Source organism: Rhea pennata, chromosome 15 (genome assembly GCF_028389875.1).
Source record: "Rhea pennata isolate bPtePen1 chromosome 15, bPtePen1.pri, whole genome shotgun sequence".
In the NCBI taxonomy this organism is placed as follows: Eukaryota; Metazoa; Chordata; class Aves; order Rheiformes; family Rheidae; genus Rhea; species Rhea pennata.
Window position 1 is genome coordinate 18840887 of NC_084677.1, and position 27866 is coordinate 18868752.

The window sequence follows — 27866 nt, forward strand, 5'->3', positions numbered from 1 at the left end:
CTGACTTTGGTAACCTGAATAATTTTCTTTTTGTGCATTTTGTGAATAAATAACTGGTGTTTACATATATGTGCACACCAGTGATAACTGTGGAAGTATACACTATCAGGTAAATCATCTGCCTTTCTATCCTGCACATAACCCCTGAAAAGCCATTAGTTTAAGAGGTGGTTATGCTATAGGGCTTATTTGAAAGGTCACATGAGTCATCAGCTCATCCAACTGGCAGCGAAAATGTTTGGGAGCGATGAGATAGTAGAGAGACAGAGTGAGAGTTTTAACTAGCGTCAGATAATTAAGGCGTACGACATGGAAGATGCTCCAAGATCCATCCTCTGTTTACCGGCATCCTGCTTTGGTTTTGGTCTGTAATGGCACCAGGTGCTAAAATTGGGTCTCCTTGGGGCAAGCAGTGTGCGCGGGCAGCGTGCATGCAGGGCGCGTGTGGGTGTGCATGTGGGGGGGTGCATGTAGGGGTGTGTGTGAGGGTGCATGCGTGTGGGTGCATGTAGGTGTGTGTGAGCGCATGGGTGTATGTGCATGCATGTGCAGGCTGCATGTGTGCCTGCGCTGGGAGCGGTGCTGCTGCGGACCCGGGGTGGGGGCACAGAGCTGCGCCGCCGCGAGCCCCCCGCACCCCCGCAGCGCCCGGGGCCGGGGCCGGGCGCGGCGGCGGAGCCCGGCTGCCCCCGGCCGCGTCCCGGCGCCCCGGGGCGGGCTGCGCGGCGCCTCCGACCCGGTGCCACCGGCCTCCAGCCCGGTGCTGGCATTCCCCCCCCCTCCACCCCCCCGCGGGCGCCGCCGGGGCGGGCGCGGGGCGCGGGGCGCGGGGCGGTGTCGGCGCCGCGCGGCCCCCCCGCCGCCTGCGGGCGCCGCTCCGCGGCCCGCCCCCGCCGCCCCCCCCGCCGATGCCTTGGCCGGGCGGCGCGGGGGCCGCGCGGAGAGCGGCGCCGCGCTGCCCGGCCGCGGCCGCTCGGCGGAGCCGCTCCGCTCCGCGCCGCTCCGCGCCGCGCGGGCCATGCTGCCCGGGCGCCCGGGGGCCGCGCGGCCCCGCGCGCCGCCGCGAGCCGCCGCCGCCGCGCCGCGGGCCGCGGGGGCATGATGCGCCGAGCGCGGAGCGCGGCGGCGGGCGGCGGCGCCGGCCCTTCCCCTGCGAGCCGCCGCGGTAGGATGAAGCAGCATGAGGATGTGTGACAGAGGCGTCCAGATGCTCATCACCACGGTGGGAGCCTTCGCAGCCTTCAGCCTGATGACCATCGCCGTGGGCACCGACTACTGGCTCTACTCGCGCGGCGTGTGCAGGACTAAGTCCACAAGCGACAACGACACCAGCCGCAAGAACGAGGAGGTGATGACCCACTCGGGGCTCTGGAGGACGTGCTGTCTGGAAGGTACCTGCCGCCGCCGCCCGCGCCGCCGCCGCCGCCCCGCAGAGTTTGGGGCCCCGCTCCCAGCAGCCCCACAGCCGGCGGCCCCGCTCCGGCCCCGGCAGCCCCGCTCCGGCCCCTGCACCGGCCCCGGCAGCCCCGCTCCAGCCCCCGCTCCGGCCCCGGCAGCCCCGCTCCGGCCCCGGCCCGGCAGCCCCGCTCCGGCCCCGGCAGCCCCGCTCCCAGCGCCCCGGCCCTCGGGGGCGCTTCCCGGGGGTATCAACGGGTGCTGCCGGGAGGTGAGGGGAAAACTTTCCAGGTGACTTCTCCGTGCAAAAGGCATGAGTGGAAGCGGTGCCGGGCACCAGGGACACTGGGCACACTGGGGGCGCTGGGGGTGCTTGCGCTGGCCGGGGGAGGTGGCAGCGCCCAGCCTGGGGCTCCCTGTCGCGGGGCCCGGGCACTCGCTGCAGGCAGCCGCGCTGCACGGGCTCCCAGCCGCTCCGCGTACGTGCCTGTTAGCAGAGGGACAAGGTGTTTCAGGCTGGAGAGGCCGGAGGTCCCACTCCAGGCCCCAGGGGTTATTCTAATGCAAACAGGCATCGATCACAAAACGAGCTGCTGGCAAATCCCCGGCGCTTCTCCCCCGCGAGGTCTCTGCAGGCGCCGTGCCCTGCCGTGGGGAATGGTTAAACCCGCCAGACCCGCCGTTGCCAAAGTCCATCCCCGCCGCTACCCACAGGAAACCGGTGCCGGCTGCCCCCCTCCGAGCAGCGGAGCAGGGCAACTTGTGCAGCCGCTGATGGCCCCCGTCTCGGGGGGGCTGCGCCCCACGCGTGGTGGGCGTCGGGCTGCTGCCTCCCCAGCGCTGGGCTCTGGCGGCTTCGCCCCGCGCTTCGCTGCCGCACAGCAGCCTGCGCTCATGCAGCGGGCACGATCGCCGTCCTGCAGCCGTGCACACCGCCGCGCTGGGGCCATTTCCACCCGAAGCTGCCGGTTCGGATTTATTGTAGGAACAACAGGCTGCTCTTGAATACGAGCTTGGCCTGAGTCTATGCTGGTACCCGTGCGGGGAAGACGGTTGATGGCATCGTGCTGGGCTGTAACTTTTGCAATGATCTGCAGCAGTTGGTTCTCTAGCCACTGTGCACAGGTGGAAACCTGCGTCTCGTCACGAGGAGCCCTGGCAGCGCCGGGCTCCTCCGTCCCCGGCAGGCGCCTTCGTAAGGAGACGACTCCTGTGATGGTGCGGGCAGCGAGCCGGGAGAGGCTGAGGTGCCTCTCCTTCCGCATCCCAAAGTTCTCCATGAGTCATGGCCACAGATGCAGAAATATCCTGTCTTTTCCTGATGCTCCAGCCTAAACCCAGCAAATCCAGCAGGAGCTTGCTCATTGAGGCAGGGAGGTTTTGGATCGTGCTCTATTTCTATAATAAATAATTTGTGTAATCTGTCTCTCCTCTCAGGCTGAGGGAGCAGAGAGAGCTGCAGCCAGGGCTGTGAAAGATGGGATCAGTGGAGGCATGAGTAATTTCCAAAATTCTTATTTTTGCTGGCTATATTTTTTTTTCCAGTGAATGCTTTATGTTTCCCTCACTGTGATAAATCATTGCTTTGGAAGAAGCCAGTGAGGCCCCGGTCTCCCAGGCGTAACACGCTCGGGCAAGGGCTGAACGGTGCCACCGCGAGCTCGGCGCTGAATCACAGCGCCCGTCTGCGCGCCGGGAGGGCAGGTGGCGGCGCGGGGGGCCGGGGCGGCGGCGCGGGGGGCCGGGGTGGCCGCGGGGCCCGGCGCTGCCGCTCGCCGCGCTGCGCGGCCCGGGGGGGGAGGCGCTCGCGCCGCGCAGAGCCTGCCCGCAGCGGAGCGGGGTGCAGCGTCGGCGCCGAATTTCCTGCCTGGATTGAGGCTCTTCCCCCCTCGGAAGCCCCCGTGCCGCGGAGGGGGGTGGCGAGAGCGCTGCGGCGGGCGCCGCAGGGCCCTTTTGTGCTGCGATTCGCGTGCATTCCTTGTATCCAGCCTGGAAAACGTACGGACGTGGCGCCGGCTCGGCTGGCGTTCGACGGCAGCGCGAGGGGGTGCGGGATGCGCCTGGTGCGCCGCGGCCGCCGCTCCGGCGCGCGTCAGTCGTGCACGCGCGGGATCCGCGTGGGAGCGAGTTGCACCACATGGCCGCAGAGAGCCCGCAGGCGACAGCGGGTAAATCCTCAATGAAGCGGCAGCAGCCTGTGCAGAAGCACCCACGCTGGAGAGCGCAAATTGGGGTTGACTCAGTAGCGAGCCGAGGCGGGCGTCCGCGGGCTGCGGCTCCAGCGTAGCCTTTGTTTCAGATTGCAGTGCTTGAATTTTAATTATCACTTCTGCAACATGAGAATACTTATTAAGATATCTTCTTGTGCTTCCTGCTCCGGCTTGACGGACGCAGTTTGTTGGTGTGCATCCCCTGCGGTTGTTTATTACAAACTGTTTCCCTCTTCGGCTTCATTATTAGTATAGAAAGTAGAGAAAGATGCTGGACTTTGAGGGAGAAAGTCAAAGTCGAGAAATAGCTGTTTAGGCTTGTGTTGTTCCTAGGGAAGTAAAAGGATTTTGGCTTTCATCGAGCTTAATTAAATTCAGCGTCGTTAAGTGCCGGGAGCCTCCTGGTGGCCCTGCGGTGCGGGGCAAGAGGCAGAGCCCGCCGGCGGCGCTGGCCAGCGCTGTCTCGAGTGCCGCGTGTCCAGGCGGACGCGGTGCTTTTCCTCCCTCCCTCCCTCCCCGGGCGAGGACCAAGCGCGCTGTCCTTCCTGGAGCAAGAGCGGGGCCTTCTCCGAGCGCTTGGTTTTCTCTGCCGAGCTTGGGGAGCTTTCCTGGCGCGTCTGCTTCCCATCGGTTCGTGGCAGCTCGCTGCGCACATGGTTACTGTTTTGGGGGCATTAATAAAAAATCTCCGGTGCTGAAGTCTCCCTTAGCCAGAGCAGCTCTCCACTTGGCCCTGGCCTTCCCGCGCCGCCGAGCCTCGGCTCAGCGCCTCGCCAAGCGCCCGCGTGCCAGACTTGGACTTGGGCGCGTTCAAGCGGCTCTCGCTGCCCTCGAGCCCCTCGCCGAGCTGCCCCTCGCGCAGCCGGCCCCCCTCCCGCGGGCCTCCCTGTCGCGTTCGGCCTTTTCTCTGCCATTTGCACTTTTACCCGCAGGTTTTTCACGTTTTCTTTGCTAGTCTTGATGAAGACATTGTTCTACTCCAGTTCCAGGAAAGCCCACCTAGAAATAGCCCATCTGATGGCAACGAAGCATTTCTGCCATCTGCCTGCTGGTCCCTTTAATAAAGCTCTGTCGATTCAGGGTAATTCTGCTCTTCTGCTTTTTCAGTAGAGCTAAATCAAGCATCTTACGGAACTTTAAATGCATTATGTCACCAGTTTCCTTTTTCAACCACATTTAGAATCTTATCAAGAAAATTTTATGAAGTTTGATGGATCTATTTTCCACGAGGGTGCTCGTGGTTTATCACATCTGCTGCTTGCTCGCTGGTGCTGCCCACGTGCTCCAACTCTGAGTCGACGCCCCGTGAACCAGCTGCCACCACTGCCCATTGCTGTGACCCACAGTAACCTGCAGAGTCTAATTCAACATTAGACTTTTAAATATTAGCTTTTCTGGTCTTCTAGAGAGCCGCCATAATTCCAAGATTTATAAAGATCCATTTTAGACCTTCAGAAAACTTCCTAGCGTGTTCTCCTAACGCTCTTGGGAGGAAGTTCTCCAGGCCTCCCAGTGTCATGTTTGCATTTAGCAGTAGCTGTTTAGCATCCTCTCTAATTCCTGGTGGAATACATGAGCCTATTTGTTTCCCAGTGCGGAACAGAAGTATCTGATGAATAAATAATTGCGTGTCACTTCTGCTTCAAGACTGACAGCGGTACCGTCGTAATCTGGTAGTGAGTCTACGTCCGTGCTGAAGCTCCCTTCTCGCAGCATGACAGACAGCCGTTTTGCTTAACCCTCCCAGTTGCACGTTTATTTTGATTGATCCCGGTGGCTTCTCTTACCGGCTGTGTGTGTTTCCAACGGATGATTTCCACCGTCAAAAGTCCTCTTTTTTGTGTTTTAACTGCTGTTCGGAGTTCCCCTCTTTTGCAGGCCCGCCAGACGCTTGGGCCACCTGCAGCGCGTTCTTCCGCGGCTCCTGAGCATCGCTCACGCTCCTGCCTTGCCGCTCTTCCCCGATGGGTTTTGCCCGCAGCTGCTTTGGCTCTGCGGAGCGGTGCCGGCCCGGGCTGAGCGTGTGCAGCCGGGCGGCGCGCGGCTGCCCCGGGCACCACCGCTAGAGAGGCTTTTGGGGTGGATAGGGATTAGGGGGGTCATGGAGATGGAGAGGCGCTGCCTGGTTATGGGGGCGGACAGGGACTGCGGGGGTCGCGGAGCTCCCGGCTGGGCTGGGGTGCTGGAGGGGTCAGGGCCGGTCTGCAGGCGGGGGCTCGGGGCGGTGAGCGGGGTGGCTGCGCTGCTCTCCTCGTATTGGGCATCGGCTGAACTGTCGGTGGAAACAGCAGCCTCCAAGGTTGTGGCGGTGGGTGACGGTGCAGGGGGAACAGTTGTTCGCCTAAGACCGCCCAAGGAAACTATCATGCTGCAGGTTTAGCAGCCTTCCCCTTCTTCTCCCCCAAGAAAGACGGCACGGAGGTGGGCAAGTCGGTGCCCCATGCGCTGGGGAGGTCCAGGGTGTCGAAGGGTCCAAAACCAGGACTGCACGCGTTCACGGAAAACGGGGCTGTGCTGGATAGCACATGCGGTGCCCCAAGCATAACCTGTCTTACAAAATCCCTAAACCTCCACTTGGTGGAGGAACTATCGAATAAGCGTTAATTACTGTCCTCTAACATAGACTGAAATCAGGCTGCCTGGACCCTCGGTCTGCTCCAGACCCACATCCTCGTGGCAGCTGGCCAAATGCCAGGAGCCGTGAAAACCCCTCCGGACGGAGGCATTCCCGCGCTCGCCTCGACGGCTCCGGAGCGGGGCCGTGCCGTAGCCGCTGCCCCAAGCTCCATGGGGCAGTCGGGCGCGCGGTGCGCCGGGGGCAGAGGCTCGGGCGCGCAGCAGCCCGCCGGAGCCGGCGGTGCGTGCGGCAGAGGCGAGAGCCACGCTGTTTGGGGGGCATCAGGTGCAACAGCCGCGAAGCTAAACTTGCTAAGTGCTTCTAGCTGCTCAGCGATTACGTTTCACGTGGATTTTTAATGAATGCGATGTGCACTTCATAAATAGACATTAACCTCCTTCCTGAGCAAAATCCAAGTTGCTTTTAAAAATTATACAGCGAGGCTAACCTATAAATGGTTAGTTACCTCCCGCAGGGAGGAAGGGTTAAACCCCCGGCTCACCTTGCAGACCGGTGTCTGGCTGACTCACAGCCGACGGAGCTGGCGCCGAGCGAGCTGAGTGCCGCCGGGTGCGGGTGCCCGTCTTGGCCGTTATTAATGCACCATGGCCCAGACCGGTGCTGAGGGCGGGTTGGCCAGAGGCACCTGGGGAAAAGGTGCCTGCCCGGCCACTGGGTCACCCCACAGCGCCCGGGATGCTCCCGCACCCGTGTGCCCAGGGGAGCCACTTCCCTGCTCCCCAGCTCCCAGCTCTCATCTCCCCAGCTCCCTGCTCCCCTACTCCCCAGTTCCCTGTTCCCCTGCTCCCCAGCTCCCCTGCTCTCTGCTCTCATCTCCCCTGCTCCCCAGCTCCCTGCTCTCATCTCCCTAGCTCCCTGCTCCCCAGCTCCTCTGCTCCCAGCTCCCTTCTCCCAGCTCTCATCTCCCCAGCTCCCTGCTCCCCAGCTCCCTGCTCCCCTTCTCCCCAGCTCCCTGCTCTCATCTCCCCAGCTCCCTGCTCCCCAGCTCCCTGCTCCCAGCTCCCTTCTCCCAGCTCTCATCTCCCCAGCTCCCTGTTCCCAGCTCCCCAGCTCCCCTGCTCTCATCTCCCCAGCTCCCTGCTCCCCTGCTCCCCAGCTCCCCTGCTCTCATCTCCCCAGCTCCCTGCTCCCCTGCTCCCCAGCTCCCTGCTCCCCTTCTCCCCAGCTCCCTGCTCTCATCTCCCCAGCTCCCTGTTCCCAGCTCCCCAGCTCCCCTGCTCCCAGCTCCCTTCTCCCTGCTCTCATCTCCCCAGCTCCCTGCTCCCCTGCTCCCCAGCTCCCTGCTCCCAGCTCCCTGCTCTCATCTCCCCAGCTCCCTGCTCCCCAGCTCCCTGCTCCCAGCTCCCTTCTCCCAGCTCTCATCTCCCCAGCTCCCTGTTCCCAGCTCCCCAGCTCCCCTGCTCTCATCTCCCCAGCTCCCTGCTCCCCTGCTCCCCAGCTCCCCTGCTCTCATCTCCCCAGCTCCCTGCTCCCCTGCTCCCCAGCTCCCTGCTCCCCTTCTCCCCAGCTCCCTGCTCTCATCTCCCCAGCTCCCTGTTCCCAGCTCCCCAGCTCCCCTGCTCCCAGCTCCCTTCTCCCTGCTCTCATCTCCCCAGCTCCCTGCTCCCCTGCTCCCCAGCTCCCTGCTCCCAGCTCCCTTCTCCCAGCTCTCATCTCCCCAGCTCCCTGCTCCCCTGCTCCCCAGCTCCCTGCTCTCATCTCCCCAGCTCCCTGATCCCAGCTCCCCAGCTCCCCTGCTCGCAGCTCCCTTCTCCCAGCTCTCATCTCCCCAGCTCCCAGCTCTCATCTCCCCAGCTCCCCTGCTCCCAGCTCCCTTCTCCCAGCTCTCATCTCCCCAGCTCCCAGCTCTCATCTCCCCAGCTCCCTGATCCCAGCTCCCCAGCTCCCCTGCTCGCAGCTCCCTTCTCCCAGCTCTCATCTCCCCAGCTCCTTGTTCCCCAGCTCCCTGCTCTCTGCTCTCATCTCCCCAGCTCCCTGCTCCCCAGCTCCCTGCTCTCATCTCCCCAGCTCCCTGTTCCCCTGCTCCCCAGCTCCCTGCTCTCATCTCCCCAGCTCCCTGATCCCAGCTCCCCAGCTCCCCTGCTCGCAGCTCCCTTCTCCCAGCTCTCATCTCCCCAGCTCCTTGTTCCCCAGCTCCCTGCTCTCTGCTCTCATCTCCCCAGCTCCCTGCTCCCCAGCTCCCTGCTCTCATCTCCCCAGCTCCCTGTTCCCCTGCTCCCCAGCTCCCTGCTCTCATCTCCCCAGCTCCCTGCTCCCAGCTCCCCTGCTCCCAGCTCCATTCTCCCTGCTCTCATCTCCCCAGCTCCCTGTTCCCCTGCTCCCCAGCTCCCTGCTCTCATCTCCCCAGCTCCCTGCTCCCAGCTCCCCTGCTCCCCTGCTCCCAGCTCCCTTTTCCCAGCTCTCATCTCCCCAGCTCCCTGTTCCCCTGCTCCCCAGCTCCCTGCTCTCTGCTCTCATCTCCCCAGCTCCCTGCTCCCCTTCTCCCCAGCTCCCTGCTCCCAGCTCTCATCTCCCCAGCTCCCTGCTCCCCAGCTCCCCTGCTCCCAGCTCCCAGCTCGCTCTCTCCCTGGCAGCAGCCCAGGGCTGCGATTATACTAGGACTTACACAGCTCGCTGTAACACTTTTTTTTTTAGGAAATAATTCCTTGAAGATGGTGTCGGGCTGCGGTTTGGTTTAGTGCTTGGCCTTAGGATGCTGCTCCACCATTCCCTCCCTAGGGCTTTGCAGGGGGGTTCTCTATGGGCAGAGCTCGGTGCTTCTCCGTCGAAGCCTGCTGTGGCTCTGGTGGGGTCGAACGCCCCCGGGCACGCGGCCCCGTGTGCCGGGCTGCAGCCGGCTGCACCCGAGCCCGGCTCGCCCCGGGCACCGCGTCCCTCGACTTGCTCGGTGCCCACAGTGCCCGCCGAAGGCTCCTCGCTCGGCTCGGGCGCACCGGCACCGCGGCGGTGCTGGCAGCCACGCTCGCCGAGCCCTGCGACATGCACCTGTGCACGGGGCGAGCGACTGCGTCCGAGGGGCTCTGCGTACCCGGCTCCGGCGTGGCCGTGGTGGGCAAGGCGGGCGGGCGGCTCGGCTGCTGCCCGGCTGCTGCTGCCTGACGGTCCCCTCGGGTTTCTTCCGTCCCGGCGAGTGGCCGCTCTCACTGGCCCCGCGGAGCGGCCCTGCCTTTTGCAGGGGGCCGGGAGGGGGCCGGGACTGGGGGGGCAGCGCCCCACGGCGTGCGGGGACGATCCCTGCCTTCGCTCGCCGGGGCGCTGGGCAGTTCTCCCTGCCCTTGGCAGCCCCCTGGCACAGGATGGCCACCGCTCAGCTGGATTTAAGCGACGCTTGCCAGCGTTTTTTGCAAGCGCCAGAGTGCTTTGAGGCATCGGTGTCACCCATTGCGCCGCCCCGCGCGGTCGCACCGGCGACGGCTGGGCCACGGGATCGGCTGCCGCTTTCCGCCTGCGCTCCCTCCCGGAGACGCCGGCCAGCCGCAGGGCGAGACCCGTTTGGGCGCCGGGAACGCAGCTTTCAGGAGACAGACCGTGTTTTCCCGCGCGCTGTCTCCCTCCTGCCCAGAGCCTCCAGCAGCTCCGACGCTGCCTTGGCAGTCGCTCTCGCCAACGGTTTCCACCAGGCTGCGCGGTGCCCGTGCCAAATCCTCCATTTGCCTAACAGCCTTGCTCGGCCAAGTCCCCCTTATCGCAGCGGACCAGATGTGCCACCAGCTCCCTGTCTGCGAGCTGGCCCAAGCCACCGAGGAGCTGGCTGCAGAAGCGCGGGCCCCGCCGGCACGGCTCCTCGCGGCCCCTCGCGCCCCTGCCCCAGGCGGCTGCAGCAGCCCGCGGCGCGGGAGCCGCGGGAGCCGCGGGCACCTGCCTCGTTCCCTGCCCCGCGGGAGAACTTTCCCGCGCGGCAGCCGAGCGCGGGCGGGTTCGCAGCCGCGGGCCGTCGGCCCCCTCCGACCGACCTCCGAGAAGCCGTTCACGCGCCGCGGCGAAAGGCGGCGGCGCCCGGGCGGCTCTCCCGGCACCCGAGAAGCAGCCGAGATGGGGGTGGGCTCCGTCGCTCGTCTCGAGCGCACCGGGAGATGGCGGTGGGCTGCGGCACGTGATTTAACGGCAAAACAGGAATGGATTGGAAAGCATCGGCATGAAATATGAAGTTATCTGCTTGCCCATCAATCTCAGGGTCTTTTTGCTTCTCTCCCTCCATCAAAACTATATCCATTTATTGCCTTCTGAAGGGGAAGAGCTGGGTGGGAGCTGGCACTGTGCCGAAGGCGTAGAGTTCCTCCAGCACGGCGCTTCGAGCGGGGCTGGAGAGGCCGCGGGGCTGGGGTGGGTCGCAGCAGGCAGCCCCGTGTGCCGGCTCCCGCGGGGCTCCCTGGCCTGCCGTGGGAACCGGTCCGGAGCCCCCGTCCCTGAGGAGGCTCGAACGCCATCTGGACACGGCCCTGGGCGACTGCTCCAGGTGACCCTGCTCCAGCCGGGGGTTGGACCCTGCTCCAGCCGGGGGTTGGACCCGATGGTCTCCAGAGGTCCGTGCCGACCGCAGCCGTGCTGCGGGTCCACGAGAACGGGGATTTATGGTTGGGAGCGTTATGCCGCTCCTTGCCTTGAGGGCGGCCAGACGAGTCGCCTGCGGTGCCCTGGGTCGTAGGTGCACGGGTGACGCGAGGAGCTTAGACGCGAGCCCCACCGTCGGGCTCGGCAGGCGCCGGCGCGTTTCGAGGGCGCGTGGGAGCTCTGGAACGGCAGCTGCAACGCACCGGTGCCCCTCAGTGCCACAAAATCCCGAGGTGATGGGCAGAACAGGCGGTATCCCCGCAGCCAGCCCTCCCGCCGCTCCCCGGGCCCGAAGCACGCAGTGCATGGGCCAGCGCAGTCGGACGCTTCCGATGGAAAAGTCCTCTACGATGTGGTGGGGCGGAACTAGCGGTGCTCGATGGAAACTACCCTGCACTTCTGGAAGATGCGTTGTCGGTGTCTCCTTGTAGGCGTCCCTTTTCTTTGAAAGGCAGGTCGGTGTCATTCACTAGAAGCGCAAAATCCTCTGTTAGCGCCGTCGCTAGGTTCATCCCTTTCTTTTTACTGTTCTCCCCCAGAAAGGGCAGGGTGGAACTGCAGTGGTGCTCCTCCAGATACAGCCTCTCTTGACCCCATCTGGGACTGCTGGAAGAGGCCTCCCAGGGCGCTCGTTCCCCGGGCCGCCGGCGAGCAGGCAGCAAACGCACTGCCGGCCGGGACACTCGCGGGCGCCTGGGCAGCCCCGCTGGCTCCTGGCCCGGGGGGAAAGGGGGGAGCCGGTACTGGCCCGGCTTGCAAGGAAAGGGGAGCTGCGGAGCCGTGCGTGTGCCGCTACATGAGCGGGGGACGCCTGCACACACGCCGTGCCCGCTGCAGTCCCCCAAATAAACCAGCTTGGAAAGATAGAGTCCCTTTTAGTACATCAGCTGAAAATTTCAAATATTTATGTCGTTAGGGAGATGTGACAAGTTTGTTTAAGAAAAAAAAAAGAAACAAAAAAGGCAGGTGTTTGAGTGGCAGTCCAGTATTTGAAGTTCAAATGAACAGCATATGAGAGAGGAACAAAAAAGAAATTTAATATTATTTTTGCAAGGAAAACAACCTGCCGCGCTTCCTCCCAGACTAAATGTGGTTTAAAGATTGACTGCGCGGCTGTAAAAACTATCGATGAACTGTAAACATGAAAAGATCGCCCTGCTCACGGCCTGTCAAGAGCATTACGCTGGAAGCGCTCTGAGCTCCCTTCCCGCATGACTCACCGAGTCTTGAGCAAATGTGTTTATTTGTAAAGATCCTCCTTTCAGAAATAGTGACCTTTTTAATGCCTCGTGCAGTGAGCTCTGAAATGCTAAATTGCCTTTTGGCAACTTCCTCGTCCTGCTCGAGCTCTGACAGTGTGCTTTCCGTGGCGATTTGCATATTTTTAGCCTTAATATTCTGCGCTGCGGCTGCTCTGGAAAACCATTTGCTTTTTGCAGCCCTCGTAGTGCAGTTCGGTGTCGGCAGCGCGAGCCGGGATGCGGCGGGCCCGGCAGCGGGGCCGGCTCTCGGGGGCCGCCGGGCAGCGGGGCCGGCTCTCCGGGGCGCCGGGCAGCGGGGCCGGCTCTCGGGGGCCGCCGGGCAGCGGGGCCGGCTCTCGGGGCCGCCGGGCAGCGGGGCCGGCTCTCGGGGCCGCCGGGCAGCGGGGCCGGCTCTCGGGGCCGCCGGGCAGCGGGGCCGGCTCTCGGGGGCCGCCGGGCAGCGGGGCCGGCTCTCGGGGCCGCCGGGCAGCGGGGCCGGCTCTCCGGGGCGCCGGGCAGCGGGGCCGGCTCTCCGGGGCGCCGGGCAGCGGGGCCGGCTCTCGGGGGCCGCCGGGCAGCAGGGCCGGCTCTCGGGGCCGCCGGGCAGCGGGGCCGGCTCTCCGGGGCGCCGGGCAGCGGGGCCGGCTCTCCGGGGCGCCGGGCAGCGGGGCCGGCTCTCCGGGGCGCCGGGCAGCGGGGCCGGCTCTCGGGGGCCGCCGGGCAGCGGGGCCGGCTCTCCGGGGCGCCGGGCAGCGGGGCCGGCTCTCGGGGGCCGCCGGGCAGCAGGGCCGGCTCTCGGGGCCGCCGGGCAGCGGGGCCGGCTCTCGGGGCCGCCGGGCAGCGGGGCCGGCTCTCCGGGGCGCCGGGCAGCGGGGCCGGCTCTCCGGGGCGCCGGGCAGCGGGGCCGGCTCTCGGGGGCCGCCGGGCAGCGGGGCCGGCTCTCGGGGGCCGCCGGGCAGCGGGGCCGGCTCTCGGGGCCGCCGGGCAGCGGGGCCGGCTCTCCGGGGCGCCGGGCAGCGGGGCCGGCTCTCGGGGGCCGCCGGGCAGCGGGGCCGGCTCTCGGGGGCCGCCGGGCAGCGGGGCCGGCTCTCCGGGGCGCCGGGCAGCGGGGCCGGCTCTCGGGGGCCGCCGGGCAGCGGGGCCGGCTCTCGGGGGCCGCCGGCCGCCCGGCTCCGCCTGCAGCCCGCCGCCGAACCCGCCCCTCGTCCCCCACCCCGGTTTGCCCGGCCGGAGCTCCCAGCCCGGGGCTCCCTCCGCGGCGGGCGCTGGCGGGCGCGGGGCCGTGCCCGGCCGTCCTCTCCCCCCGCGCCGGCGGCCTCCCCAGGCACGAGCGTCGGCTCCTCCCGGGGCCCCGAGGGACGAGGGCGCGGGCGCTGCCCCGCGGGGCCGTCGCCCTCCCCAGCGCCCCGCCGGCAGGCCGGGTCGCTCTTCTGCCGCTCGTTCGCTTCCTCGCTGCTGCGCGCCGGCTCCTGGGTGCCGACTTGCATCCCGAGTTGCCAGTGCCTCCCTGCTTCTTCCTCCGGGACACGCTTTTGGTTTCGCAGCTGCTTGCTTATTAGCCAACTTCTCAGCTGTCTCGGTTATGAATTTTGAGGCCTCTAGTGGAACAGTCCTGCATCGTCCCCTACGCACCGCCGCGCTTTCGTGCTTGAATCCATTCTTCTAGCTGCTCTGCCTTGCGATCGTTTCCCACCCCGTGAAGGGACCTTGCAAAGCAGCACGAGCGCGTTAGCACTTCGGGCTCCAATGCTTCCCGCAGGGAGCGTTGCCGGGGCCGAAGCGGCCGCCAGCTCCTGCCTGCGCCGCCGGATCGCCCTTGCTCCCGAGGCCGAGCCGGGGCAGCCCCGCGGCGCGCGGCGCTCGCGGCCAGGCGTGATTACGCAGAGCAGCTTGCTGAAGACGGGGAAGGCGGTAATAAACCCTCCGGTCCGGCGCCTGCGGAGCCCCCGCCGAGCCCGTGCCAGGGGGCGCTGGGAGCCGCCACCGCCTCCAGCCCCGTCTTCTGCCAGCGACTCTCTCTGAGCAGGCAGCGAGCAAGACACTTTTTTTTTTTTAATTGCCGGAATTGTATTAATTTACAAGCATAAACTCAATCAGTGGAGCTCATTAATTTCTAGCACGTGGCTTATTTACACGGGTGCCGGCTGCTCCGGCGCTCGTTTGGCTGTCCTAGGAATATCAATAAAAATTTAAAGTAAGACTCGGGGGGTATTCGCTCCTCAAGAGGCAGCGCGGGGCAGCGCGCGCCGGCGAGCTCGCCCCTGCCCGGGCGCCCCGGCCCCGGCCCCGCAGAGGGGCCGCCGGCAGCACAGCCCCTCCGGCCCGCGGCCCCCTTCCCGCCCACGGAGCCGGCCCGGGGCGGCAGGCACCAGCCCCCCCAAGAAAGGCAGCGCCGGGGCGGTACCCGCTTACTATTGCAATGAGAAAAACAAGTCCGGACCCTTGGAAAAGAGTGCTAGAACTCAGCCACCCTTCTCAAACTTTTATTTTCTTCTCTGTTATTCAGAATTGTTTTGCTTTTCTAAACTACCTTGTGTAGGTTGTAATAATCCCACAGATTCCAGAATGGGAGATGATGATTCACTGTCAAAATGTAGATTTTTTTTTCTTTTGGAAATGCTGAGGGAGTAACGTTGCTGTGACACATGCTGAGCGCGGGCACCTCGCGGGCTGGAGCTGGCGGTACTCCCAGCGCGCCCGTCGGCACACGCGCCAGGCTCCGGCCCCGGCTGCGGCGATGCTGGTGCCCCAGGGTGGCAGGCGGGTTGCGCCCTCCCCGCGAGTTCTCTGTGCCCGGGGGTGCGCAGGCAGCTGCGTAGCCGTGCAGTGGTGCAGCCGTGCAGCGGTGGGGACATGCAGTGGTGCAGCAGTGCAGCCATGCAGCAGCGCAGTGATGCAGCTGCGTAGCAGTGCAGCCGTGCAGTAGTGAAATGATGCAGCTACATAGCGGTGCAGCGGTGCAGCCATGCAGCAGCTCAGTGATGCAGCGGTGCAGCCGTGCAGCGGTGCAGCCGTGCAGTAGTGAAATGATGCAGCTACATAGCGGTGCAGCAGTGCAGCCATGCAGCAGCTCAGTGATGCAGGTACGTGGCCATGCAGCAGCAGAGCCATACAGCAGCGCGGTGATGCAGCTGCATAGCCGTGCAGCAGTGCTGCCATGCAGCAGTGCAGTGATGCAGCTGTACAGCAGTGCAGCCGTGCAGCAGCACAGCAGTGCAGCCACGCAGCTGTGCAGCTGTGCGGCCATGCAGCAGTGCCGAGCCCCTCTGCAGCGCGCTCTGGGGTCCGCAGGAGCAGCTGCGCGCCGCCGCGTGCTGCTTTCCCACAGCGGTTCCCCCAGCTGCTCTGGCTGTCGGGTCCGCTGTGCCTGCAGGGCCGACTGGTGCCTCCTTGGCGCTGGGGCACTCGTTTGATTTGACGTGGGGTTTTTCCACTGTTATTTTACAAGAGAAAGAAAAGAAACCTTCAGAAGATGCCTGTGTGTGTGGGTGACTCTGCTTCGACGCCCAACGCCAGCGCCACGGCCGGGCAGCAAGAAGCAGAGCTGGAGCAGCTTGCGCTCTGCTGCCCTGGTGACGGCTGGAGCGGGGCCGGCGAGGCGAGCGCAGGGGCGCGGGAGGAGCGGCGTCGGGACGGAGATGGGATCTAGCCCCGGCACCTATGGATGCAGCCGAATACGGGAGGGCGCTGCTGGCTCCAGCGAGTAGCAAGGAGCAGGGAGCTTTTTTCTGCCATCACGCTCGGCTCCTCTTGATTTAGATGCTCTCCAGTGCAATTTTTGCAAACAGCTGCACGTGCAAAGAGGCAGCAGCCCGCGGTCCGGAGCCCTTAAGCAGAGCCGGCGAGGGGCGCGGCGAGGTGCCCGGGGCGGGAGCGGGCTCGGCCGCGCCGCGAGCCGGACCCCCGCTCCGCCACCGCTGCAGGGCATCTGCGCCCGTCCTGCCGGCTTGCGCTGCCGCTGCGGTCGCTGCGGGTCAGGCGCAGCGGCGCGGGGCAGCGGGAGGCAGGGAGCCGGCAGCGGCGCCGGGGGAGCCGGGGGGGGGGTTTGCCGTGGAGTTGCTGTAAGGCGGATGGCAAAGGGTTTGGGCCCCGCGTTGGAGCAGTAGGAGCAGCGCGGCTGCCTTTGGGAAGAGGGCAGCGACCGAGCGGCATTTCGTGGCCGGCGTGGCACGGCCGGGCGAGCGCGCCGCAGTGTCCCTGGCAGCCCGGGTCCGGCCACCTGGGTCTGATACCACTCTGCAACCCTCCCCAGCTGTGCGGTCCCCGTGCAACCCCCCCCCCCCCCAGGCTGTGCAGACCCCCTGGCCGTGCAGTCCCTGGGCAGACCCGCCGGCTGTGCAGACCCCCCAGCTGTGCAACCCCGCCCCCGGCTGTGCAGTCCCTGTGCAGACTCCCTGGCTGTGCAGACCCCCTGGCCGTGCAGTCCCTGGGCAGACCCGCAGGCTGTGCGGTCCCCATGCAACCCCCCCCCCCTGCTGTGCAGACCCCCTGGCCGTGCAGTCCCTGGGCAGACCCCCCGGCTGTGCAGACCCCCCAGCTGTGCAACCCCCCCCCCCGGCTGTGCAGTCCCTGTACAGACTCCCTGGCTGTGCAGACCCCCTGGCCGTGCAGTCCCTGGGCAGACCCGCCGGCTGTGCAGACCCCCCAGCTGTGCAACCCCCTCCCCCGGCTGTGCAGTCCCTGTGCAGACTCCTTGGCTGTGCAGACCCCCTGGCCGTGCAGTCCCTGGGCAGACCCCCCCGGCTGTGCAGTCCCCATGCAACCCCCCCCCTGCTGTGCAGACCCCCTGGCTGTGCAACCCCCCCCCCCCCGGCCTGTGCAGTCCCTGTGCAGACCCCCTGGCTGTGTGGGTCCTGTGTGACCCCCCGGCTGTGCAGACCCCCTGGCTGTGTGGGCCCTGTGTGACCCCCTGGCTGTGCAAACCCCCCAGCTATGCGGTCCCTCTGCAGACCCCCTGGCTGTGCAGATCCCCCCTCCCCCCCGCTATGCAAACCTCTGGCTATGCAATCTCTGTGCAATCCCTGTGCAACCCCCCAGCTGTTTAACCCCCCAGCTGCACGCTCCCTGTGCGACCCCCTCCCAAGCTGCCGCTGGTTTGCCCCTGGCTGTGCAACCCCGCCGGCTGTGTGATTCCTGTGCAACCCCCCAGCTGTGCAACCCCGCTGGTGTGCAGCCCCCCAGCTTTGCGGTCCCTGTGCAACCCCCTCCCAAGCTGTGCAGGCCCTGGGCAAACCCCCTGCTTTGCAGTCTCGCTGCAGGGACCTTGTGCAAAGAGCCTGAGGATCCCTCGCGGAGCCTGCAGCTTGGGGAGGGAAGGGAGGGAAGATGAATTTCTCTCCAACTCTGCAAGCATCTGGGAGGTGGGTGGAAGGTAAAAAAAGACAAGCCCTGAAGTTTTAACTCCTTAGAGATATTTAGACATCTTGCTCCTGTTCCCTCAGGGGAGCTCAGTGCCCAAGGATCGCTGAGGATCTGCCATGGCTCATATCCCCCGCGCTTCCCAGCTGAGCTCTAACCTTTACAACTCTCTAACTGGAATTAATTTTCAGAGAACTTTAAGCGTAGGGACCACACCACTTCCTTCATGTGGATTTGGCATGTCAAGGAATCTTCAGGCTGGCAATCACTGTAAACCACAGTTTGCAAGATAACTTACTTACCCAAATTTAACAGGAAGAGCAGAGAAACAATGGTCAAAAATCTGGCTTTGCAGCAAGACCTTTTTTCTGTCTGAGCTGAACTAATATCAGGATGATAGCAATTTTGTTGTCATTTAACAGCAGTTAATCTTCCCAAACCCAAATCTTAGTCTGCACACCGTGAACAGTAACAAGCAGAATAGTCCCCGAAAACTGTACCATTGGATGAAGAGTAATGAGATTTTAAAACTATAACTAGACCTCTTTAGTCTTCTGACTTTTGAGTTTTAGGATGAGTATTATTAGCCTTGTTCCCACAGTTGCCAGCATTAGAAACCTTTCTCCCCCGCACCCCCAGCCCTGCCTGGAGCAATGGGCTGGGAGGGGAAAAGGCCTGAGATAAAATTGCTTAATTGCCTTTGCATCCGCTGTTAAGCGCAGAGCGGGGGCTGACATCCACATGCGAACAAGCTAAAGCAGCAGAGGGGCAATCCCAGCAAAACGAGGCCTTGCCCTGCAGGCCCGCAGCCCTTCCGCGGGGCACGCAGGCGTTTCCCTGCGGCTCCGGGCAGCTCTGGGCTCCTGGTGGTGGGAGGCAGCCGAGAACCACTGGGAAGGAGCCCAGCGGGAGGGGAGAAGCAATGGATTCAAAATCAGGGAATACAAAACGTTTTGTATGAGTTCATCGCTTCTAAATTCATCGGTGTGCTCCAAAAGGCAGCGCCGGGTGCCGCGAGCACGGCGAGGGCCAGCTGCCAGCGGCACCGTCTGCGGACGGGCACGGCGGCATGCAAGCGGAGCCATTAATGCGAGAGCTTGAAATGCAGCTTGCTGAAGCTGCTGCAAAACTTCGAGGACTGCTGGGACAGGGCGAGCTTCAATCCTGATTTTCCCTGGGCTCCTCGCCGTGTCAGGGACCTGCCGTGGGCTCCAGCCCCAAACCCACGCGCACGTCCCGCAGTGAGCAATAGGGTGCAGGAAGCAAAGTGGCGCAATGAGCACCAGCACCTTCGTAACCAGGGCGAGACCTCTGGGCAACAGCCGTCCTGCCAGCCCCTTCCACGCAGGATTTATTGGTTCCTCCTGCAGTTTCCTCTGGAGCCTTACTGGTTTGTGCTGGGCTGGGGGCTTGCATGTGCTCCCCCGGCATGCAGGAGGTGCAAAGGGGCCGGAGGAGGCTGCAGCCCCGCTCCTGCCCGCCCTCCTCACCGGCGGCGCAGGGAAAGCCTGCCCGCCGGCACCGGGAGGCCCCGGGAGCTGCCGTCGCTGCGTCGATGGCCCGGCAGCTGGTGATGCCGTGCCGACCCCGACTTACGTCCTTGCTAAGGAAAAGGGGAAGGAGACTGCAGAGCTGAAGGACTGGGACAGAACCCTCTTCCTTTACACCACGAGACTGCAACTCTGCCCTGCCAGAAGCTGACTTTCCCGCGGGAGCCAGCTTGCCGCGGCAGCTCCGGCGGTGCCGGGTGCGGCGCAGCCCCGTGGTGCAGGGCCGTCCGGACCGTCCCCGCACGCCAGCGCTGCACATCTGCCTTGCACGGCGCGGCAAGACCAAGCCCCAGGAGGTGATTTCTTCCTGTCGGCGCGCCGCGAGCAGCCCAGGGGTGTCTGCGTGCCTGTTTCCGTCCACAGCCTGCCTCCTCCGGCAGCCCGATGCGCGGCTCTGGAGCGACGGGAGGGCTGCTCTCGTGTCCGTGTCCCCTCGCAGTCGAAGCGTCGCGGGAATAGCTCTGGCTTTGCAGCAGCTGCAGCCTGGACGATGGCCAAAAGCAGCAAAATAACCCAAGGAAATGCTGCAGCTGCTGTACGCGGAGCCCGTGGGGAAGGGGCAGCCGGGAGGGAGCCGGCTGCGTGGAGCAGGGCAGCACCAGGGCCGTGGTGCCGGCGGGGCCCGGGGCCACGGGCGCAGGAGGGGCCGTTTGGAGAGGCCCCCGGTAAAAGCAGGGAATTTCACGCAGAGGTTTATTTCTGCGCCGGGGCAGGGTTTGTGCCGTTGCCGCTGCAGTGCCCAGACGGCCCGGCTGGCGGCCGCGAGCGAGGCGCCGGGGTGCTGCCGGCGCGGGAGCCGCTGCCGGGGCGCGGGCGGAGGGGAGCGCGGCCGCCGGCGCCGGGGCGCTGGGCAGGCGGGGGCCGAGCGGGCGCCGGGTGTTCGCCGGCGAGACTGGGACCTGCGGCGCCGGGGAGCCGCCGCCGCCCTGGGCCGGGCCCCGTCGCGGCAACAGCAGCGTCTTGCAAGAGCCGCGGTCGGAGGGAAACGGCCGCCGGAGCTCCTGCACCGAGCCCTCCCCGTCCCGCTGGGGAGCCGCGCGCGGCCTCAGTTTCCCGTTTGCAGTCGGGGACCACGGCAGTCGACACCGCAGAGCCGCGCTCAGACGGTCTCGCGCTCGGGCTTGCTGCGAGCTTCGGAGCCGACGGCCGAGGGAATCGTGCGGACGGGAGCTGCTGCCGCTGCCCAGGACCCTTGAGGACCGCTGCTCCCTTCCAGCACCGGTTCATGAACCAAACTCTGAGCTATCCCCAGCAAATACTGAGTGCAGCACGGAGTGTCTTGGAGGGCTGCCGTGACGGGTGGACCTCAGCATCCACAGCAGGTGAAGGAAGGCTGCATCAATCAAAACAAATCCATAAGCACCACTGGGCATAGCCAGGATTTTTTTTTTTAATGCCTTTAATTTCTTTCTGGCTGTACATCAGTAGCACGTGGACCAGACTGATGGGGCTGGTGGATGGATGAGTAGAAAGAGCAGAGACAAGAGATGATTCACAGCCCGTCGCTTCTCGAGGCTGTCCCATAAACATGTCCAAACTCTATGGATCTCCCCAGTGCAGACGCGTCTGTGCTGTCCCCGCTCACTTCCCGCATTCGCATCTTGCAGCATGTGACCGAGCTCCCAATACATCACCTGGTCGTGCCTGACTTGTCCTTGGCTTTTCCTTCCATGGCACAGTTGCACCACTTTGGCACAGGAGAGAGCTGAGCCCTAGAGCACAGCCAAGAGAAAGCCAAAGCAAACGGGCAGGCTTTTAAAGGCAAAATACTTTAGTTCTGCTTCAGAGGAAAGAGGGAAAAAAAATGTAAAAAAGAGCCTTTTCCCCCAAAATGCTAAGTAGGAGGCCATCAGCTCCCAGAGCGTCTGTCTGCTGCAGGGTTCCCAGCCGGTGGCCCTGGTCCCCCGGCAGGGCTGGCAGGCGCCTCTGGCCCAAGGCTGGCCCGGGGAGGAGGCTGAGCCGCCGCGGCGCTGGTCCGTGGGGACCCGGCGCTGCGGGTGCGCAACGTTCCAGCTGGCACGGAGCGATGGGCAGAGGCTCGGCCGCGGGGCTCGGCCGTGACACGGGTGCTGAGCCCCAGCGTGTGCGTCGGTGCGTGCAAGCGCACGCGCCTGTGCTGGGGATGCGGGAAAGCAGGTGGGACCGCGGGTGGGACCCGTCCTGCGGGCACCTGCCTGGCGCCTGCGCCAGCCGCCCGGCCCAGGCGCGCGGGGCTGGGAAGTGGCAGGAAGTGCTAAGCAGGCTGGAAACGTCTTGTAATAATTTAAATGAATTTATCTGCGCCTCCAAGAGACTGCAGCTCAGAAGCTAATCTGTGGCCCAGATGTTATTTTAGCAAACATGCTGCGGATCCTTATCTGCGCGGCAGTTCGTACAGTGCATTTGTCGGTCAGCAGTAAATCAAAGTTGCTCTTTAATGCGGTTACAAGGCTACAGCAGAGACAGCAAATGGCACGAACCGGGTGCTGCGCTCTCCCCGCCGCGGTGCCCGGGCCGGTGCATCCGGCTCTGGCGGCGGCTCCGAACGCCGCAGCTGCGTTACCTCCCCGGCAGGACGCCAGCGCAAGGGCAGATAATCCCGGCGGCCCCGGACGGGGGCTGCGGCCACGGGGCTGCGGCCCGGGAGCATCGCGCGCTGCCGAGCAGCAGCTTTGCTGGTGCTCGGGCTCTGCCCGGTAGCAGCGCCGCGGCCGCGCGTGTCCAGAGGGGTGCGGGACGGTGGTCCCCACGGGGCCCCGCGGGCCGGGAAAGCCGCGGGGACGGCCGCGCGGGGAGGATGCGGGGCTGCGACCGCGCCGGGCGGCGACTGCCTCCCAGCTTGTGTCTCCCCAGGAACCTTCCGCGGCGTCTGCAAGAAAATCGACCACTTCCCCGAGGACGCGGACTACGAGCAAGACACGGCCGAGTACCTGCTCCGTAAGTCTGCATCGGCCGCACGCGCCCGTCGGCGGGGAGGCGTGCGCCGAGGGACGCTCGCGCACGGCGGGCGCGCGGTGGGCGCCGCGGCCTCCGGCGCACGGGTCCGTGGGGTGTGGGGGGCGGCCGCGGCCCCCGTCGCCCGTGGCGGTCGCTCCCGCGCCAGATCCCTCCGATCGCCCTGGCTTGCACCTGCTTGCGCGGAGCCGCCAGCGCCGCTCACCCGTCGAGGAGGGGCACGTGCCTACTGGAAGCGCTTTGTAATTTTAGTAGATTAGCTTTTAAGTTCTTCTCCCACCCCCTCCCACATTTACAATGAAAAGTCTATTTTCAAGCCCCCAGAATGGCATTTTAATGCAGCTGCTCTGCATTTCGGAGCTTTTAGTAAAGGCCCTGATAGAAGAGATGGGAGCCCAAACCGAGGCGCAAGGCATCTCCAGCACCTTTGCCTTAGCAGCAAGTCAGGATTTGCTGAATTAATCACCTTTCAAGTCATTTGGGGAGCCTGGACGTCTCCTAGGCCGGCGGGAGCAGAGGCCCGTCCTGGGACAGCGGCTCCCTGGCGAGCAGGGACGCCCGGCGGGAGCTGGCCCCGCGGACACGGGGACGGAGCCCGGGAGGAAAAACCCTCCCGATGTGTTAGCTTGTGCATTGCTGACTTTCACCCAGCCACAACGGCTCCGGGGTCTCGGCGCTCGTGCTCGGCGGTGCTGCCCCTCGCGGGCTCTTGCGGCCAGCGCCATGACCGGCGTCGCTGGTGCGGGTTGGGAAGCACCAACAGCGCTGGAGTTTTCCCTCAGCCCCCGGGTGCCTGGAAACAGGCGAATAGTCAGCAGAGGAAGGTGATGGGGTTTCTTAAGGAGAAGGCGAATTGCTACTTCTCCTAGCTATGTGACAGAGCTGGAAAAATAATTCCTTGAAATCGGCTGGGAAAAAGAAAGGCAAAATTTGGAGGCGGGCTCGGCCCGGCTGGGCAGGGAGCCGCCCCGACGCCGCCTGCTCCTTCCCCAGGCGCCGTGAGAGCCTCCAGCATCTTCCCCATCCTCAGCGTGGGCTTGCTGTTCTTCGGGGGCCTCTGCGTGGCGGCCAGCGAGTTCTACAAGAGCAAGCACAACGTCATCCTCAGCGCCGGCATCTTCTTCGTGTCCGCAGGTGGGTGGGCGCCGCGGGGCCGGCTGCTCCCGCGCTGCTCCGCGAGAGCGAAGTCGGTTCATTAAGCGATGCAGGGAGGCATCGGCGCCCCGGAGCCGCGCTGCGTCGGCCGCGTCCCCCGCGCTCTGCAGCGCTGCGAAGCGCCCGAGACGGCCCTCTGCCAAAGCGAGCGGCGGCCGCGGCTCCCGCCCCCGCGGCGGCCTGAGCCCCTCCGCGCCTCTCGCCCTCCCCCAGGTCTCAGCAACATCATCGGGATCATCGTGTACATCTCGGCAAACGCCGGGGACCCGGGCCAGAGCGACTCCAAGAAGAGCTACTCCTACGGCTGGTCCTTCTACTTCGGCGCGCTGTCCTTCATCATCGCCGAGATGGTGGGGGTCATCGCCGTGCACATGTACATCGAGAAGCACCGCCAGATCCGCGCCAAGTCCCACGCGGAGCTGCTGAAGAAGTCGGCCTTCACGCGCCTCCCCACCTACCGGTATCGCTTCCGCCGGCGGTCCAGCTCCCGCTCCACCGAGCCCCGGTCCCGGGACATGTCGCCAGCGAGCAAAGGGTTCGGCACCATCCCGTCCACCGACATCTCCATGTTCACCCTCTCCAGGGATCCCTCCAAGGTCACCATGGGGACGCTGCTCAACTCGGAGCGGGACCACAGTTTTTTACAGGTCCATAACTCCATCCCCAAAGAGTTCAAGGAGTCTTTGCACAACAACCCGGCCAACAGACGAACGACGCCGGTCTGAGGCCCTGTGCGGAGGCGTCGTGTCAGGCTGCATGCCGTGATCCTCGTGACGGTGTAACCAGTGAAACCCCGTTTTTAAGGACAAGCCCAGATGGCTCCGCGCCCCTGCGCCCCGCGGGAGCGCCGCTCGCCGGGCCAGGCCGCCGTGTCCGCGGGGCGCCGGCGGCTCCCGCTCTTCCCCTCCTCCGGGGGGGTGGCGGCGGCTCCGCGGGGGCTCCCTGCCCGCGGTGGAGACGGACGGGGGGTTTCCAACACCACCTGGGACAGTGGCTTCCCCAGGCCACCACATTCCTGTTGATAATAACCGCCGTGTTACCTTAGCTGTATGTCCCAACGGAAATGCTGGCGACAGCCCTATCTGTGAGAATCCTTAATCCGGTAGTCACCTTTATGCGAAATTGCCTACAAGTCCGGAGTAAGAAGCGCTGAATCGGCTGGCGTAGCGAGCGCTCGTGTTACTGAACCATCCCCTCGTTGTAGCGCACGGAGAGCCGGGCCTGGGTTTCTTTCTGGCATTTCGTGCATGCATTAAATAGCTTGGAATTCAATTTTGTCATGTTGGGTTGGAAGAAACATCCCTTTGCAATTTTCTGTGGTCCTGAAAGGGCTCCTTTTCTCTTTCTTTCTTTCTTTCTTTCTTTCCTTCTTTCTTTCCTTCCTTCCTTCTTTCTTTCTTTTGGTGCATTCAGACCGTGAAAAGACTCAGGAGCAGAATTCCTCCACTGACTGGAAGCGATTAGCCAGTACTTAATTAACCTCTAATGTTGCAAGAAAGGAAATAATTCCCTAAAATTAATACGCACACACAGTCACAAATTACTGCCGGGGCAGAGTTAAGGAGGCAACGTTTGACCTGCTGATACTTCAGGAGGCGCTGGGTTTGTGGCTGGGCCTCTGGCTAAAATCTGTGTGTACGATGCTATAATGAAACATGACTGGGAAATTAATGAGAAAAACAACAATAAAAAAGTCCATTTTGGCAAGCAGGCTGCCTGGCTGAATAGGCAGCACCGTGTCCGGGAGCCCTGGGCGTCCGGAGCGGGGGGGGGGACGCGCGAGGTCCTGCAGCACCGGCCCCGGGGGCGATGCGCCGGCACCGGGCGGCCGGGGGGCGGTGGGGCCGCGCCGGCGCTCCCTGCGATGCCCTGGGCGGGCGGGAGCAGCTAATATTTGTCCGGGGGGGGGTCGGGGGGTGGATGTCATTGCAAAGGAGCCAGGGTGCAAACCCGTGCACAGGCGCGTCCCAAAGCAGCCGCTGCGGGGCCGCTCTCGGGAGAAACGCCGAGCGCGGGGCGCGCCGCAAACCCGCGGGAGCCAGCCCTCCGGCTCCGCGCTGCCCGGTGCGCCTGCGTGCTCAGCCGTCCGTGCTGGAGACGGGCTCCTCCGAGCCGCTTTGAAGGGACATGCCCGCTGCCTGCGCAATGGGACAGCCGGAGGAAGACACGGGCTGACAAAAAGGAGTTCAGTTTTTAAATGTCGAGGCGTGTGTGTGCAGCCGGAGAGCTGGCTTTAGACACCGAGCCGCCTTGTCTCGCTGGAGCAGAGCTCGCCTAACGGAGGCCGTTTCTAAGCAGCGGGTCTTGCAGTTTAACATGTCACTTAACTGAAATCTTACTTAACCTCCTGACAAAGCTGATGGATTCCCACCGAGGCCCTGGGGGGCTGATTGGGCAGCGGCAGGTAATTTGGGGCCAGAAGAGCTCTGCTGCGCTCGTGCTCTCTGCTAAAAGGAAACAGCTGGTGCCCGCCCCGCGGGTGTGCGATAGCCCGCCGGGCTCCTCGGAGCCTGCTGCCGGCGGGGCTCTCGCGGCCCTTCCCGGGCCGTGGGGCAGGGTGCCTCCGCTCCCCGGGGCACTGCGGAGCGTCGCAGCCCGCCGCCGCCGCGGCTGCTCCGGGCCTGGCGCCCTAGCAGCAGCTCTGCCTCCAAGAAAAATTTTCCTTTTTTTTGCAGTTCTTTTGACCGCACCGGCCATCATCCCCGCGAGACCCTGCGCGGGGGGGACCCTCCCAGCCCCGCGGCGGTGATGCTGCAGGGCCGCGGAGTCCACGGCTGCTCCCGCGGAGGAGGAGACCGGCGGCAGAGGTGCCCGAGCTGCGCGGTGGCGCGGGGCGGGTTGGTGCACAGCGGAGCCTGCGCGGGCTCATGGTTATCGCGGCACGTGGTAAAATCCCTCCGGGAGCTGCTCAGGCCAAGGAGAAAGATCTTCCACCATAGCAGAGTGCGATTACAAGTGGTTTTAGACTGTGTACAGATCCTTCATCTTCATTAAGGTTTATTTGCCACTATTGTGAAGGGGTTTTGTGCAAGAAGACCTATTCAGATGCTAATTGGGCCTCTTAACTGCAGTCGTTGCTGATTGCATGTATTAAGGACAGTTGAAGAAGGGTAGCATCCTGCTCTTGGGGAAATATTTAAAAACAAAGTAGTGAGAAGACCCGCTGCGTGCGACACAGGAGCAGCAGCGCTGATGTACCTGGTGTGCAGCCGTCGGTCCCGGGACGGGGCCTCTCCTCAGCTCCCACCGCCGGCCGGGCCGGTCCTCGGGCGGCTGCTCGTGCTGGTTTATTAATGCATTAAATATCCCGGAGCGATTGCTGCAGCTCTGACCACCCGTGGCGGAGAGCTGGAATTAACCCAATGCCAGGCAGCGCTGCCCGGCGTGGCGGGGGCCGCGCACGGAGCAGCCGGTCCCCGCGGAGGCCGGTGCCCCCCTCCTGCCCGGGGCCCCCCGCGGCAGGAGCCGCAGCTCTCGCCCCCGCGAGCAGGGCCGGCGTTTCTTGGCCCCGGGGGTCTCGGCGGGGAGGGACCCGCGGCCGCCCCGGGCCCCGCGCGAGGGGCTCAGCGCCCCGGCGCGTCCCCGCTCCGCCGCCCGCCCCGCGGGGCCGCTGGCCGGGCGCTGCTGGCGGGAGGGCCCCGCTTTGCCGGGGGGGACGGAGCCGCGGCAGCGTGCCCGCGGCCGGCCCCGCCGTGGAGCCGTCCCGGCGCCCCCTTCGCCGGCGGCTCCGCGGTGATTTAGGGTGTTTACCGCCGGGCGTAACGCCTTTCCTTCGCGCCGATGCCTTCCGTCTGAGAGAGAAAATCAATGCCCCGGCTAAATCCGGGGGCGTCCATGTTTCTCAGAAGTGCAAATCGATATGGATCTCTTAACAAGTTTGATTTCAATGCCCGAAAGCACGCGTTCTGCCCGTTTCCCGACCTTCCCCTCCTTCGGGGCGGAAGATAAAGAATTTGTCCAATTTCAAGGAATCGAAACAGGGCGTTCGCTGCTACACCGCTTCCCCCCCGGCAGACCTCGGTGCACGGTCGGGCAGCCCGCGAGGACCGCGCGGCCCCTCGCCGGCGCCGCCCTTGCAGTCAGCCCTGCCGCCCGGAGCTGACCGGAGCGCCGAGGCCGGCCGGGATCGGGTCCCCGCGCCGCCGCCTCCAGCTCCGGCAGCTCCCCGGCGTGTGCCGCCCCCGGATGCCCCTGCCCCGCTCCCGGGGCTGGTCGCACAAACGACCCCGATGCCGTGGCTGCCTCGGAGCAGCCTGATTTAAGGGTGCTGCAGTGCTAGGGAACGACGCTATATTTATCCGTATGGTGCCTCTGTGCAGCTTTAGATCATCGTTCGATCATTGTAAACAGTGCAGGAAGGCTGCAGCTTGCATGCTCATTGCACCTGAGCAAAGAGGCTTGAAATAATGTAGTCATTGCCCTTGGGGTGATCCTGCCGGCCTGAAAAAAGTAAAGACCATCTATGTAGTCACATTACTAAAGCAAACGTGTCTGCTAAGGTCAGAGCCTATTATTTCAATGTCAGATATAATAGTGGCTGTTGCCATGGGTTACTTGTGTCTCCTCATGTATAAAGGAGCGATCTGCATAGCGGGCGAGGAGCGTGCAGCCCCGGGCTCGCGACGCCCCGCCGCGACGGGAGGGGAGGGCAGGGGAGGCTCTTCCATCATCGGCGAGATGTTTCCTTCACCGGACGGTGTGGGCTTGCACGCTCCTTCGCATCGCGGGGAATGGTTTCTTAATTGCTGTATTGGCGCTGCACTAGGCAGAGAGCGCAGCGGTACCAGCTGCCCGCTGCCAGCCTGCAGAAGTTGAGCAAAGAAACATAAAGGCA

General features: G+C 64.6%; 1 protein-coding gene across 1 annotated transcript; it reads left to right on the forward strand.

Moving 5' to 3' along the window:
• The first annotated feature begins 1180 nt into the window (after positions 1 to 1180).
• On the forward strand, positions 1181 to 23757 carry CACNG3 (calcium voltage-gated channel auxiliary subunit gamma 3). The gene is made up of 4 exons (XM_062588380.1): positions 1181 to 1391; positions 21776 to 21859; positions 22871 to 23011; positions 23246 to 23757. Exons 1-4 carry the CDS (start codon positions 1181 to 1183, stop codon positions 23755 to 23757), a joined length of 948 nt encoding a protein of 315 aa, XP_062444364.1.
• Positions 23758 to 27866: the final 4109 nt, after the last annotated feature.

What these genes read in the sequence shown, in the direction of transcription:
- CACNG3 (XM_062588380.1), top strand. Translation starts at nt 1,181, where the DNA reads ATGAGGATGTGTGACAGAGGCGTCCAGATGCTCATCACCACGGTGGGA. An exon ending in CACGGCCGAGTACCTGCTCC is followed by an intron (nt 21,860 to 22,870) that starts GTAAGTCTGCAT and finishes CTCCTTCCCCAG; the next exon opens with GCGCCGTGAGAGCCTCCAGC. An exon ending in CATCTTCTTCGTGTCCGCAG is followed by an intron (nt 23,012 to 23,245) that starts GTGGGTGGGCGC and finishes GCCCTCCCCCAG; the next exon opens with GTCTCAGCAACATCATCGGG.